Here is a 15,169-nt window from a genome sequence, read left to right as displayed (position 1 = left end):
GGATGATGTCCCCATTTTATTTATTTATTTATTTATTTGAGACAGAATCTCACTCCGTCGCCCAGGCTAGAGTGCAGCAGTGCGATCTCGGCTCTCTGCAACCCCCGCCCCCTGACTTCAAGCGATTCTCCTGCCTCAGTCTCTTGAGTAGCTGAGATTACAGATGCCCGCCACCACGCCTGGCTAATTTTTGTATTTTTAGTAAAGATGGGGGTTCACCATATTGGCCAGGCTGGTCTTGAACTCCTGACCTCAGGTGATCCACCTGCCTTGGCCTCCCAAAGTGCTGGGATTATAGGTGTGAGCCACCATGCCTGGCCAACACCCCCATTTTAAAGATGAGGCAATTGAGGCACAGAGCACTTCAGTGGATTGCTGGGGTCCACTCTGCCAATCCACACCCCTGCAGGTGAGCCAGGGTTATGGCTGGGGTGTGTTTTGTTTTCTGTATTTTTCATGAGCTGCTTTCATCAGCACACATGCCCCAAATGGCTGATAAAGCCAGACTGGATAGTTAGCAGGAAATTGTAATCAGCTCAGGGATTTGTATCTCATGAGCAATGGAAAAACAAAAACAAGACAAAACTTCAGCCAAGTAGAGGGATTAACTTAACCCAGAAGAAGAACTTTCTGGTTGCAATTGTTGTAAGCTCCTGGAATACTGCTGGCTTTTCAGAGATAGAATATGGAGTGATTTCAGTCAAGGAAGTCACCCAGATCCCACTAGTTTCTAGAGAATCTTCTCCAGCTCCTGCCCTGGAGTCCCCTAACCTGAGAAGAAGTGTGGAAGGAGGGGAAGATAATCAGAAGTGCCACCAGAGTCAAAATGTAAGTTTGTTTTTTATTTTTGGCGACCACTTACTGAACACTTGAGTGGCAGGACTGGGCAAAGCTTTTTGCCCATTTCATTATCTCGTTTAACTCTCGCAACACCTTCATAAGGTTGGAACTCTCATTATCCCCTTTCAGACTGTAAACTGAGGCCCAGAGAGGTTAACTGTATGTGTCACACAGCTGGTTAGTGGTGGGACCCAGGCCATTGTCCTTTTCCAAACACCTTGCACAGTTATTGAGACCTCAGCAGGTGAGGAATCCCCTATGGCCAGAGTTTGTTATCCCAGAGTGCAGAGGTTCCTGGGCCAAGTATGGAGAGAGCACTGAGGGGCCAGACAGGATTTTACAAAAGTACTTTTAATGCAGTTAAAACCAACGCCACACACCCTTGCCTAAGCCCCTGGCTCTGGTGCCTCCATGGAGCAGAAGGGAGCCCCCGGGCCATGGCTGGTGAGCTGGGCACCCTGCCCATCTCTGCCCACAGAGCCAGTCACCTCCTCACTTCTTCTTGGTCTTCACCAGTCCTTTCTGCACGAGGCTGCGGTACAGTTCCTGGATGTAGGTGTAGACACACTTGGAGTCGGGCACAGCCAACCGTACCATGTCATCCACGTCCAGCAGCTGAGCACAGTCAGCCAGTTTCCTAAGGAATGGGGTGGAATGAGGAGCAGAAGGTCAAAGGTGAAGGATATGGGAGCCAAGGGGATGGGTGCAGGCAGCCCAGCAACGACGAAGCCCATAGGATGGGCTGGGATGTTGGAGCTGGGAGATCATCTAAGCCAATCATCCCATTATATAGATGAGATAACTGAGGCCCCAACAGAGTTAAGACAAACCCAGGCCAGGTGCTGTGGCTTCCTTTAGGTAGGTCACAGGATGTAGACAGGTAACCCCAAAGCCAACACCAGTGAATACTTCAATAATGAGTTTTAGGCCAGGCACAGTGGCTCACACCTGTAATCCCAGCACTTTGGGAGGCCAAGGTGGGAGGATCCCTTGAGCTCAGTAGTTCGAGACCAGCCTGGACAACCTAGTGAGACCTTTTTGGAGAATGGGAGCTTCTCCAAAAAATAAAAACAAAAATTAAAATAAAAAAAGACTCAAACCCAGCTGGGTCTGATTCCAAAGCCCACATTTTCATTGCACTTATTGTCCTCACATGGGAGCAGGACCCTCTGGTCTCTAGTTCTACATTAACCCACCACTTTCACATGCGTGTGTATCTGTCCTCTGGAACCGGGGAGCTTCTGTTAGACCAGGCCCCTCAGGAAGAATTTAAAGGGGCCAGGTGCGGTGACTCATGCCTGTAGTCCCAGCACTTTGGGAGGCTGAAGCAGGTGGATCACCTGAGGTCAGGAGTTCAAGACCAGACTGGCCAACATGGTGAAATGCCATCTCTACTAAAAATACAAAAATTAGCCGGGCATGGTGGTAGGCACCTGTAATCCCAGTTACTCAGGAGGCTGAGGCATGAGAATCACTAGAACCCAGGAGGCGGAGGTTGCAGTGAGCTGAGATCACACCACTGCACTCCAGCCTGGGCGACAGAGTGACACTCTGTCTCAAAAAAAAAAAAGATACAGGACAGAAACCAAATCCTAGCCAGAGTCCTGGGCTTGCAGCTGCAGCATCTCCAGGAGCATCACTCATTCAGTCTCTATGTATTTATCAGGAGCCTATTATGTGCCAGGCCCTCTTCCAGGCTCTGAGAATACATCAGTGAATAAAATAAAACCAAAACTTCTGCACTCTCATGGCATGGAAATTCTTGTGGCAGGAGACAGTAAGCAACACGCAAAGTAGATGGTACATCACATGGTGAGAGGTGCTAAGGAGGAAAATAAGGCAGGAAGGGAGACAGGGTATGTTCTTATGTTGGAGGAGATCTGGTATTTTTTATTTATTTTTAATGTATGTATATATTTATTTTTGAGACAGAGTCTTGCTCCGTTGCCCAGGCTGGAATGCAGTGATGTGATTTCGGCCCACTGCAACCTCTGCTTCCCAGATTCAAGTGATTCTCCTGCCTCAGCCTCCCAAGTAGCTGGGATTACAGGTGTGTGCCATCACGCCCAGCTAATTTTTGTACTTTTAGTAGAGACAAGGTTTCACCATGTTGGCCAGGCTGATCTCAAACTCCTGACCTCAAGTGATCCCCACGCCTCAGTCTCCTAAAGTGCTAGGATTACAGGTGTAAGCCACTGCACCCAGCTGTGGTATTTTTTAATAGGGTGCTCAGGGTAGGCCTCTTAGAGTAAGTCATGTGCACATCTGGGGAAAGGAGTCCAGGCAGAGGAAACAGCAGGTGCAAGGGCCCTGAGGCAGGAATGCTTGGTGTGTTTCAGGAGCTGCTGGCACTAAGCAACAAGTCCTCTTTTTCTAACTTCGCGGCTGCCCTTTGGGGTTCTGTGACACCACTGGCTTTGCTGAGGCCGATAATCTGAGCTAATCAGTGTTGGGACCTCACGCCAACCTCATGCTTTATCAGATGCTTCCTCTTGGATGTTCTCATAGACTCCTCCCCTCCATCCTCAGCCAGCAGAAGAGGAAGCGGAGACTCAGAGTGTTTTGGTGGTTTGCCCAAGGCCAAAGTGAGCAACACAACCCCAGGGGCTTGTCTGACACCTCTGGCACCCTTACTCTGAAGCTGGGTCTCAGCAGTCCCTGCCTACCAAAGCCAGCCATAGGTGCTGGCATGAGAGAAACCAGGGCCCCAGAGGAAGTCCTCCCTTGGGGCCGAGACCGCAGGGCCAAAATCCACGCCAGACTGGGAGCCGTGGGAAGGACACACATTGGAGGATTTTGGAGAATGGGACAAGCTCCCTACAACCAATGCAGTGCCCCATGGTTGTGGGTTAGGGTGCTGTCCCTCTATGTGGGAGAGGCAAAACCTTCATTCAGCCTGGGGAGTGGGTGGGGAAGGGCTCCGCCACTGGGGGCTTCGGCATTGGCCACTCCCTCCCCTCATCCCCGGACTCCATGGGAATCGGAGGAGAGTTCTGGAACGGGCAGTGGGGTGCGATGGCTGTGGCAGACACTCTTTCCTCTTCACACTTAATCTTCACAACAAGCCCTGTGATGTGGGGCCTCTAGGGAGGTTAAGCCAGCTGGCGAGGGTCACAGAGCTAGGGAGAAGGAGGCAGGGTTCAAACCCAGGCACCTCAGCTTCTATTCTCCTCTCTTCTTCTCCACACATCCCCACGATCTCCTGGGCTTTCATCTGCCTGATGCCTCCTGTCGGCCTGTCTTTGTCATCTGATGACTCCTCCCACCTTCCAGTGGCTCTTCCTGACTCAGAACCAGAGTCCAGACAGCTGCAGGAGCAGGACAGTTGGTTCACAGCCTGCAGGTCAGGAGCACTTGGTGAGAGCAGAGCTGCCTGCCCTTCTGATATTCACTTGCAGCTGTAAGTCCAGACTGCAAATTTCCCTTTCATTTTTTAAAATTGTAATTTTTTTTTTTAAAGACAAAGTCTTGCTGTGTCACCCAAGCTGGAGTGCAGTGACTCAATCATGGCTCACTGCAGCCTTGACTTCCTGAGCCCAAGTGGTCCTCCCATCTCAGCCTCCCGAGTAGCTGGGACCACAGGTATCCACCACCATGTCCAGCTAATTTTTTGATTTTTTGTAGAGATGGGGGTCTCACTATGTTGCCCCGGCTGGTCTTGAACTCCTGGCCTCAAGCGATTCTCCTGCCTCGGCCTCCCAAAGTGCTGGGATTATACAAGTGAGCCACTGCGCTTGACTCAAGCAGAGATTTTTGTCTTTTTCACCCACTGCTGTATCCCCAGGGCCTGAAACAGTGCCTGGCCCTCAAAAAATGTCTGTTGGATACATGAATGTGTGGCACCAGCATCAGTGTAACTGCCTCACTACTCAACCCCTGTGAATCCAGTCCTCGCCTAGGCTCCCAACCAGCTCTGCCAGCCCATGGCTGTGGCTTACTCTGCTGTGGAGAAGGCCAGGGTGAAGTTGTGCCGGCGCTTTGCAGGGTCCAGCTCTGCGTAGTCAAAGGCGTCAGGGAAGAACTTGTGGATGAGGGCACAGAAGGCCATGCCACTGCTCCAGCTGGAGGAGAAGTTCTGGATGTCCACGTGCTATGGCAGGCAGGGCACAGAGGAGGCCTCAGTGAGCCTCAGCCAGATGGCCTGGACTTGGCCCCCTTCCCACCCTCCCACCCTTTGGGGTTTGCACCACTCGGACCCTCCCTGGACCCCTGCCCCACCCATGCAGCTCTGTCCCATGCCCACCTCGTATTTTTTTGTCATGGCTCGGCACCACTCCAAGAGCATGTTCTTGACACCACCAATGGCTGCCCCGGCTACCTTAGTATTCCGGAACAGGGCCGTGGGGCCGGACGCTGCCCTGTGAGGGGAGAGGGGTGCAAGGCCAAGCCAGAGAGGCAGGAGGCCATGAAGGGCTCCACTGGGAGGATCCCCAGCCCTCAGGTGTCAGTCCTCCTTCCTTGGCCTGGGCTGTTCCCACCGCCCCTGAGGCCACCCTCCCACCAACCCAGGGTTCCTATGGGAAAGCCCAGCCCAGCCCCTGGCCTGTGTCCTACCCGCCAAACTTGTCCACGATGGCTTTGCGGTTCTGTGCCCGGGGCCCCCGGGGCCGAGCAGGGGCTGATACCCTGCGCTCTGGTGCCTTCTCCTTCTTCTCCCCTGACGGAGGGGACTCAGGGGGACTCTGGGGCACATCGCTGGGTGAAGACTCACTATATGGAGAAGTCCAAAGAAATGTGAGAGAGGCTGGGACCAGCCCTGCAGGACACAGGGAGGGGGCTGTGGGGCTGGAGGGTGAGAGGCTCTGCAGTCTAAAGGGGTGTGTGCAGCTGTGCCCAGCACTGCGAGGACATTGAGAAGGAATTGTGAGTCTCGGTCTAACTTGGGGGAGCATGTGGTCTGGTGAGGACATGTGGGTAGAGCTAGGACACCTCTGAGGTCTGACCTGAGTTTGGAACCTGGCTTTGCTTCTCTTTTTTTTTTTTTTGAGACGGAACTTTGCTCTTGTTGCCCAGGCTGGAGTGCAGTGGCGTGATCTTGGCTCACTGCAACCTCCGCCTCCTGGGTTCAAGCGATTCTCCTGCCTCAGCCTCCTGAGTAGCTGGGATTACAGGCACCCACCCAGCTAATTTTTGTATTCTTAATAGAGATGGGATTGCACCATGTTGGCCAGGCTGGTCTCAAACTCCTGACCTCAGGTGATCTGCCCGCCTCAGCCTCCCAAAGTGCTGGGATTATAGGTGTGAGCCACTGGACTTGGCATGGCTTTGCCTCTTATTTGCTGTGTGATCTTGGGACTGTCACATCGTTTGAGCCTTAGCTTCCTCATCTGTAAAATAAGGACAAGAATACCTACCTGCCCTACGTAAGAAGGTGAATGTAAAGCATCCAGCTGTGCCTGCTCAGTGACTTTCACTGGTTATCTTTCCCTAAGAAAGGGACAAGGAGGCCAGGCACAGTGGCTCATGCCTGTAATCCCAGCACTTTGGGAGGCCAAGGTGAGTGGATCACCTGAGTTCAAAACCAGTCTGCCCAACGTGGTGAAACCCCACCTCTAGTAAAAATACAAAAATTAGCCAGGCATGGTGGCAGGCGCACATAATCCCAGCTACTTGGAAGGCTGAGGCAGGAGAATCGCTTGAACCTGGGAGGCAGAAGTTGCAGTGACCTGAGATCGTGCCATTGCACTCCAGCCTGGGCGACAGCAAGACTCCATCTCAAAAAAAACAAAAAAAAAACAAAAAAAAGGGAGGACAACGAGGGAGATTTCAGCTCCAGATAATCCTTCTAATGACTGAAGTTGTGCAATGGCAAGCATAAGCCTCTTATTTTATCCAGCACCTGCCACGGACCAGGCACTGGGCTAAAGTGCTTTGCACTTGTTACTCATTGAAGTCTGAGAATAATCCTACGAGGTAGATACAATTGCTACGCCCACTTCACAGATGAGAAGAGGTTCAGTGACATGGCCAAGGTCACACAGCTGGTACATGGCAGAACCATTGTCCCAACTCAGGCTTTCTGATCATGCTTTTTGGATGACTGGCACCATGGAAACATGTTCAGCTGAAAGACAAGGAGCTCCTGTGAAGTGTCAGGGCTGCCACAGGGCAGACTTCAGCCATGGCATGGGAAGTGGACCAGGTATCCTCCGCGCTCCTTTTTGCCTCTGGTTTTTTGTTGTTGCTGTTGTTGTTGTTGTTGTTTTGAGAGGGAGTCTTGCTCTGTCACCCAGGCTGCAGTGCAATGGCGCGATCTCGGCTCACTGCAACCTCCACCTCCCCGGTTCAAGTAATTATCCTGCCTCAGCCTCCCAAGTAGATGGGATTACAGATGCCCACCACCACGCTCAGCTAATTTTTGTATTTTTGGTAGAGACAGGGTTTCACCATGTTGGCCAGGCTGGTCTCGAACTCACAACCTCAGGTAATCCACCCACCTCGGCCTCCTAGAGTGCCAGGATTACAGGCGTGAGCCTCTGCGGCCGGCCATGCCTCTGGCTTCTTTTGTTTCCTGGGTTCTGCCCTGGGATAGGAAGCTGAATGCCAGGAATCCTGGAATATCTTGAAATCAGGTGCTGGGGGAGCCCAGACTGAGTTGATGGTGGTCACTAAGGGAAGCAGGAGGTAGGGGGAATTGGAGCTGGAGCCCCAGAGTTTGACATTACCTGGCTGAAGGACTAGTCTCTCCAGAAGCTACAGAGTCTGGACCCAGCCCATCTGGAGAAAAGTGAAAGGAGGGAGGGAAGCTGGGGCTATCCATGACATGCTCCTTGCGCCCCTCCCCCAGGTGGCCCCTGCAGCATCCCATGGGCTCTGAGCTGTCACTCACCTGTGCTGAGGTTGTGCCCCTCCCCAGTGGGGCTCTCAGGCCACTCCTCTGGGGAGCTGGGAATCACCCCTGCCCCTCCCTCTGGCTCTTTTTCCACGTCCTGCTCCTGCTCTTCGCTGGGACTGCCTGGCTCCTGGAATGAGCATGAGCTGCATGAACTCATGGTCACACAGCACCTGCCCTGGCTGCATGAGGACTTCAGAAAGATCTGAAAGCAGCTTGGGACTACGGTGCTGCACCCCTTGTCCCCGCTCCCCCACCCTGGGCTCTGGAAATCATCAGGAGGAAGACTGGACTTTCTCAACTGACTGAAGCAGAGGGGGCTTGCTTCCAGGAGCAGGAGACTACAGAGCCTCCTTGCCCCTTTCCTGCCTCACTCACTGCCTCCTCCGCCTCCTCCTTTGCATAAGCCTCCTCTTTTGCATCATGTTTGGCCTCCTCTTTCCCATCGGGCTCCTTGGGTTCAGCCTTAGCCTCATCCTCCACAACAGCCTTCTTCTGCGATTCAGCCTTGGCCTCTTCGTCAGTAGCCTTCTCCTTGGGTTCAGTGCTGCGCTCCTTCCTCTGGCCTGTCTCCTCCTGAGAGGTTGTCTTGGCCTCCATCTCCTCAACTGTTGCCTTAGGCTCAGGCTTGTCTCTGTCGTTGACATCGGCTTTCTGCCCAGATTCAGGTTTGGCCTCTTTCTCCTCAGCCTTCTGCTTCTCAGAGGCCAGCGTGCTCTCCTCCTTTTCCTCAGCCTCCTTGGGTTCAGATTTGGTCTCTTCTTTCTTGCCAGTCATCTCCTGAGAAGCCACAGTGGTCTCTTCCTTCTCACCATCGTCCTTTTTAAGTTCAGCCTCAGCGTCCTCTTTCCCACCAGCCTCCCTCTGAGATTCCACTTTGACCTCATCTAATCCATTTGCTTCCCCCTGGAGTTCCGCTGACATGCCATCCTCGGCTGGTGCCTTTTCCTGCTTTCCTGACTCAGCGGGAGGCCCCTCATTGATGGCCTTTCCAGCTGTGCCTTTGGTCTCCTCTGCAGGGGCTCCACCTCCTGACATCTCAGGGTTGTCTGCAGCTGGGGAGACGGTGGTCCCATCCCCAGAGGGCTTCCCTTCCTTCTGCTCCATCTCTGGAAAGAGAAGACAAGCAGACCTGGTCATGCCCCATCCCAGCATGAGGTGAAGACCCCACCCTCAGAGAGCTCTGGCCTAGGAGTCAGGAAGTCTGTGGTTCAGTCTTGGCTCCTACTTGGACACGGGGCCCAATCACGAAGGACAGAGAAGTGCTTCCCCAAAGCTGGGATGGTTGGGCTACATTGACGTGATGTTAGATGGTGTTCACCTGATGCCCCTCTGTAGGTTCTGGCTTTGGCTTTAAAGAACATTGAATCACATAATGCCTTTTCAGCCATGTTGCCTCTTTTTGATTAAGCCACTGAGGTGGTCACAATTTTATTGTATTATTTGTTTTTTGAGACAAGGTCTCGCTGTGTCATCCAGGCTGGAGTGCAGGAGCACAGTCTCAGGTCTGCAACCTCTGCCTCCTGGGGTCAGGTGACCCTCCAACCTCAGCCTCCTGAGTAGCTGGGACTACAGGTGCTCACCACCACACCTGGCTAATTTGTGTGTGTGTGTGTGTGTGTGTGTGTGTGTGTGTTTTGTAGAGATGGGGTTTTGCCATGTTGCCCAGGCTGGTCTCAAACTCCCGAGCTCAAGCGATCCACCTGCCTCGGCCTCCCAAGGTTGTGGGATTGCAGGCATGAGCAGCGCCTGGTCACAGTTTTATACTGGCATCCTAGAACACCTATGGAACAATTGCTACTCTCCCCTGAGAGCCTAGGCATGCAGAAGTATCTAGATAGAACTGAATAACACCATTTTTTTTCCATTGTATTTATTTTTACAGTTACTTTCTATTTCTGGGAAGTGATATTGAGTTTCCATTTCCAACAGTGGTACAGTGTCTTTTAAAAATACATTTACTGAACTTAAAAATAAGTTGATTCAAAGGAAGTCATTCAGGAAACTGGAATATAGGTGGTGCAGATGTAGCAAAATCATAGAGGTGGTGTATAAAAATGGCTGAAATTTGGGAACCCCAGGGCCAACTGGTCTCTGGAGCTTTGCCAGCTCTGCCAGCCTGTGGTTTTTGGAAAAGGTGGGCCTGGGCAAGGAAGCGTTTCCTTGAGTGAAGAATGGAGCCGTACTCTCCCTGGCCTCTGCTGGGCAATCTGACTCTCGGACTGCCCCCGGGAGCATGGGGGTAGATTATGACATCTTAACTCGGAGTTTCCTATTTAAGTACTGTATATACTGGAGGATCTACAAAAACAGGTGTGTGGGGGCCCTGGGTTAGCCCCTGCCCTTCTTGGGGGGTGTAGTTACAAAGAAAACAATCCCCAAATAGCGCTCAGGGCATGACTCAGGCAGTAAGAAAAGTGGACACTCCTGTCACGCACTAAAAATACCCCCTGCCCTTGGCAGTACCATCTTTCTCAGTGATAGTACCGAGGGCACCTGGGTAATTGGGCAGAGGACAGGAGGCAAGAAGACAGGGACAGGGCTCTGTTCCCACCACCCACTCGGGTCTTACCCAGAGCCCTGGGGTTCCTGAATTCGATGCCCTCACTATTTCCTAAAAGTAGGCTGGGATTTGTAAAGATGCCCACACTGTCCTCTGATTCCTGCTAGAGCCCCTTCCTGGTTCAGCGGCTCCAGCAATGTCTTAAAGTAAGAGGGAAGATGATGCTGGGCATGGTGGCTCACGCCTGTAATCCCAGCACTTTGGGAGCCCGTGGTGGGCAGATCACAAGGTCAGGAGTTCGAGACCAGCCTGGCCAATATGGTGAAACCCCATCTCTACTAAAAATACAAAAATTAGCTGGGTGTGGTGGCGGATGCCTGTAATCCCAGCTACTTGGGAGGCTGAGGCAGGAGAATTGCTTTAACTCAGGAGGTGGAAGTTGCAGTGAGCCGAGATCGCGTCACTGCACTCTAGCCTGGGCAACAAAGCGAGACTGTCTCAAAAAAAAAAAAAAAAAAAAAAGAGGGAAGATTAGCGGGGGGGATGGACGCACATCAGCAGAGATGGCGGGAGCTGGGAAGTTGTGGAGCTGGCTGTGACCTACATCTCCAGTCCCCACTGAGACCTGAGCAAGTCGTTTCCCCTCTCTGGGCCTCAGTTTCCACTGACAATGATGGGATTCATCTGGATCAGTTTCTCCACACTATGTTCTGTGGAAAACTAGGGTCTCCCGTGACATGGAGAGGGTTTTCTGTGGGGTTGGGAGAAAGAATATTCTCTGGCTAAGGTCGCTGCACAAAAAAGCCTACTCTTTACCCTCTTAGAGATATACAGTTTCAGCCAGGGGCAGTGGCTCACGCCTATAATCTTAGCATTTTGGGAAGCCGAGATGGGAGGATTACTTCAGCCCAAGAGTTCAAGACCAGCCTAGACAACATATTAAATTCTGTCTCTATAGTAAAGAAAATAAAATTAAACAAAACAAAACAAAAACAGATATACAACTTCATTAGCATTTAAACAGATTTTAGAAAGCAGATAGTCAAGAAACCTAAACCTTGCTTAAACTTCATTTAACTCACTTTTCTCCAAACCTATTTGACCATGACTTTTTTTTTTTCCTCCCTTTGTTTTCTTTTCTTTTTGCTTTGTTTTTCCTGAGGAGCATCTACCACTCTCTCTAGCAGCAGAAGAAAGCATGGCAAATGCTGGTCTAACACAATCCCTTCCCGTCTTGCTCTCTGCTGTTGTTTGGAAGGTGACATGGACTACTGGTGAAAATCATTGATTCTGGTGTCTTCCTGTGATGGGATCTCAGCTCTCATGGGTTACTAATTGTGTTAACTTTGAGCAAGCTATCCATCCTCTCTGTGTTTTGATTTCTGCAGACAACAATAGATCCCATCCCATAGGGATGGTGGAGGATTAAGGAAGCCCATGCTTAGAAAGTATTTGGAGCCAGGCGTGGAGGCACATGCCTGTGGTCCCAGCTACTCAGGAGGCTGAGGCAGGAGGATCACCTGAGGCCAGGAGGTCAAGCTTGCAGTGCACTATAGTGATGCCTATGAATAGCCACTACACTCCAGCCTGGGCAACAAAGTGAGACCTCAGCTCTTAAAAAAACAAAGCAAAACAGGATTCAGAGGCATGCTTGGCATGAATGAGTACTCAGCACCCATCAGCTCGTATGGTGTGGGTTGGCTGTGCCCAGCCCTGTGCCAGGGCAAGGTCCTGACCCAGCCTTGAAGGCATTCATCAGTGAGTCAAGGCAGAGAGAACTGAATGCCAGCAGGATGATAACAAGCCCTTTTTATACCTCAAAGTGTGACACTATTTGGCTAAGACATAGCTGAGTGCTCCAGTCATCTTTTATTTTTAAGAGATAGGGTTTTACTCTGTTGCCCAGGCTGGAGTGCAGTGGCTCAATCATAACTCACTGTGACCTCTACCTCCTGGACTTAAAGGATCTTCCCATCTCAGCCTCCAGAGGAGCTGTGACCACAGGTGTGCGCCATCACACCTGGCTAATTTTTTTTTTTTTTTTTTTTATAGAGATGGAGTCTCACTATGTTTCCCAGGCTGGTCTCAAACTCTTGGCCTCAAGTGGTCCTCCTGCCTTGGCCTCCTAAAGTGCTGGGTTTATAGGTATGAGCCACTGAGCCTGGCTGCTCTAACCATCTTTCCTTCTGTCTACATCCTGCATACTTAGGGTGGTGGAGGGGAAGGGTAGGTGCACGCACACGCACACACACCTCGGCTATCCTGCGTGTTTATCACCTCAGCTTTCCACCCTCCAGGCTTGTCACAAATAGAAAAGGAGTGAAGATGCTCAGAATGCTGAGAAACCAGGATGCCACCACCCACCCCCAGCATTCACAACCCTACAGCAGTTTACAGCTTATGCTGCGGGGGCCCTGCTTTCTCTTGGTCGTTTCTTGCTCTGACCCTTCAGAATAGGTTATTGGGCCCATTAGGGAGCCAATAGGAATTTCAGGCTCAGGGAGTTGAAGTCCCTTGACTAAAGTTATAGGCCAAATGGCCTGGCCCTATCTAGAATCCAAGTGTCCCAACTTCCACTCTAGAGCTCACACCAAATATATGCTCCCACTAGCTCCTCAGCCCAGTGTCCCTCCAAAAGCCCTGGCCCAGAATGGGGGCACCCCACCAGTTGGGAAGGGCAGTCAGATTCAGCCAAGGAGTTCCTCTCTCTTTCTTCTAGGTGCACAGTAGGCCCTTCATGAAAGTTTCTCTGCCCCCACCTTCCTTTCTTACTCTCTCCTTTCCTTCCTCCTTCCTTCCCCAGGAAGTCTCCAAATCATCCCTGTTTTGTGTCCAAAGCAGCACTGCAGATATCTCCCCTCCCTCTCTCTTCCTGTTTCTTCTGGCAGACCAGGAGGAAAGGGAGCCCGAGATCCAAACCCCCAGTAGTATAAACACTGGATGTTCTGTGATGCGTCCACCACCCGCTGCAGCCTTATCTGTCATCTGGTTGTCCTAAGGCTTCCACCTTCCCCACTCAGCCAGGGGCCCTCCCTTGGAGAGGTCGATCTCAATTGCTTAGACTAGGGGTGTCCAATCTTTTGGCTTCCCTAGGCCACACTGGTAGAAGTAGAAGTGTCTTGGGCCACATGTAAAATACGTTAACACTAACGATAGTGGATGAGCTAAAACAAAAATTGCAAAAAAAAATCTCATAATGTTTCAATAAAGTTTATGAATTCATGTTGGGCCACATTCAAAGCCATCCTGGGCCACAGGTAGCCTGTGGGCTGGACAGGCTTGGCTTAGACAGTCTACCCCCCAACCCAGCTTGACTCTTGAGACTCTCAAGGTCCCCTCCCGTGCTCTGAGGCCTCCTCATGGATGGCCACTTGCAGTCTGCTCTGTAGGTGCTCTGGTGCAGGGCTGAGACCCCTGGCATCTAAAGAGAGTAGACATCGTGGTGGAGAGAATTAGAAAAGAGCCTGGATTTCTCCAACTGGGGGGCCCTCCCGGGAGGCTCTGGCCCTTGAACAGTGGGAGTGAGAATTGGCAGATGGGAAGGGACCCTTAGAAAGGGTCCCAGGGCTTCTCCTACCTGTGGGGCTTCTGCCTGTGGCTCGGGAGCTGTCTGTTTCCTCCAGCTGAGTGGCCTCACTCCCAGGCTGCCTTTAAGCCCCAGTGGCCTCTAGCCCCCAGCTCTTTGGTCCCGCCTCCCCCTTTCCTCTCCCTCTTCCACCCCACCCCCACTTCAAGAGGCTTGGGCTGCCTGAAGAGCATTGTTTACTGGCCTGTTGGTACAACACTTTACCCTAGACTGGGAGGCTCGGATTTCCCGTGGAAGATCTGACAGGTGGCACCTTTCAATCACGGCACGTCCCTCCTGCCCTGAGCCTGGCAGCATCCGTCCTGTGGTCACCTTTCTCCCCAGTGGACTCTTCTAACCCTAGGGACCTTGACAAGCATCTTCAGGACCCATTTGGAGCATGGCCCTGGCCTCTGCTGCTCATCCAGAGCCCAGGCGAGGCCTCCTGTGCTCCCTTCACACCCGCCCCTGCCACGTTCCTTACATAGCCCCTTTCCCTCCTCCTCAGACAAACGCAGCTGCTTAAGGCTGGGCTAAGGAGGGGGCGAGTGGGGCAGCTGCCGACACAGGGGATGTGTCTTGGGGCTCACAGTTGACGGCGAGATTTGGAGGGGGAGGGGCAGAGAGGGCAAAAGTGATGGGACAAGCTGACGGATCACTGGACGGAGCCTGAAAAACACAAAACTCCTGAGTTCTATTTTGAGCTGAAGTGACAGGTACACAGTAGGCTCTGAACACATTTTTATACTGAACTGACATTTTGCTAAGAAAAAAAAACAAAACAAGCCTGGGCATGGTGGCTCATGCCTGTAATCCCACCACTTTGGGCAGCCGAGGCGGGTGGATCACTTGAAGCCAGGAGTTAAAGAACAGCATGGTCAACAGGGTGAAACGCTGTCTCTACTAAAAATACAAAAATTGGCCAGGCTTGGTGGCGCATGCCTGTAATCTCAGCTACTTGGGAGGCTGAGGCACAAGAACCACTTGAACCCAGGAGGCAGAGGTTGCAGCAAGTCACTGCACTCCAGCCTGGGTGACAGAGACTCCATCTCAAAGAAAAGTCTTCACTTTCTCTGTGTGTTTTACGATCTAAGAAAGGCACTGCTTTTGCAGAATGGTTGCAGGGGACACTCTTACTACTACGAAGCTTGGGACTCCCCAGTCCTCCTACCCTAAGCCCCGCCACTGGGCCACACTGGCCTCCTTCCTATTCCTTAAATAAATCCATCCCTTTTCAGACTCAGGACTGGTTTTCCCTTCTACTATTTGTAAGACTGGCTCCCTCTCATTCTTCTGGACTCAGCTGAAATTTCATTCCCTCAGAGAGGTTTTCCATGACCTTCAATTCCTCTCCATCATTTCAGCTGTTTTTATTGTCCTCATAATACTAAATCTAAAATTACCTTATTCATTTCCTTATTATCTGTCT

General features: G+C 51.7%; 2 protein-coding genes across 5 annotated transcripts in view; one reads left to right on the top strand and one right to left on the bottom strand.

Annotated features, from left to right (window-relative positions):
* The first annotated feature begins 42 nt into the window (after positions 1-42).
* The window catches only part of SLC43A1 (solute carrier family 43 member 1), a 67,725-nt gene continuing 52,598 nt past the window's right edge, over positions 43-15,169 (top strand). For all 4 annotated transcript variants that reach the window (XM_063626203.1, XM_055292326.2, XM_055293973.2 and 1 more), the window contains exon 1: positions 43-828. The gene's annotated coding sequence lies outside the window, so the exon portion shown is untranslated. The remainder of the gene's footprint in view (positions 829-15,169) is intronic.
* SMTNL1 (smoothelin like 1) lies at positions 1,333-10,669 on the bottom strand. Its single transcript, XM_055298149.2, has 7 exons — positions 8,042-10,669; positions 7,670-7,802; positions 7,506-7,557; positions 5,395-5,550; positions 5,084-5,198; positions 4,779-4,930; positions 1,333-1,477 (listed from the first exon to the last, which is right to left on the bottom strand). The coding sequence occupies exons 1-7, from the start codon at positions 8,825-8,827 to the stop codon at positions 1,333-1,335; spliced, it is 1,539 nt and encodes a 512-aa protein (XP_055154124.2). The 5' UTR covers positions 8,828-10,669.

This window comes from Symphalangus syndactylus, chromosome 1 (assembly GCF_028878055.3).
Source record: "Symphalangus syndactylus isolate Jambi chromosome 1, NHGRI_mSymSyn1-v2.1_pri, whole genome shotgun sequence".
In the NCBI taxonomy this organism is placed as follows: Eukaryota; Metazoa; Chordata; class Mammalia; order Primates; family Hylobatidae; genus Symphalangus; species Symphalangus syndactylus.
Note: the sequence above shows the minus strand (reverse complement) of the source record. Positions and strands in the feature narration are given on the sequence as shown.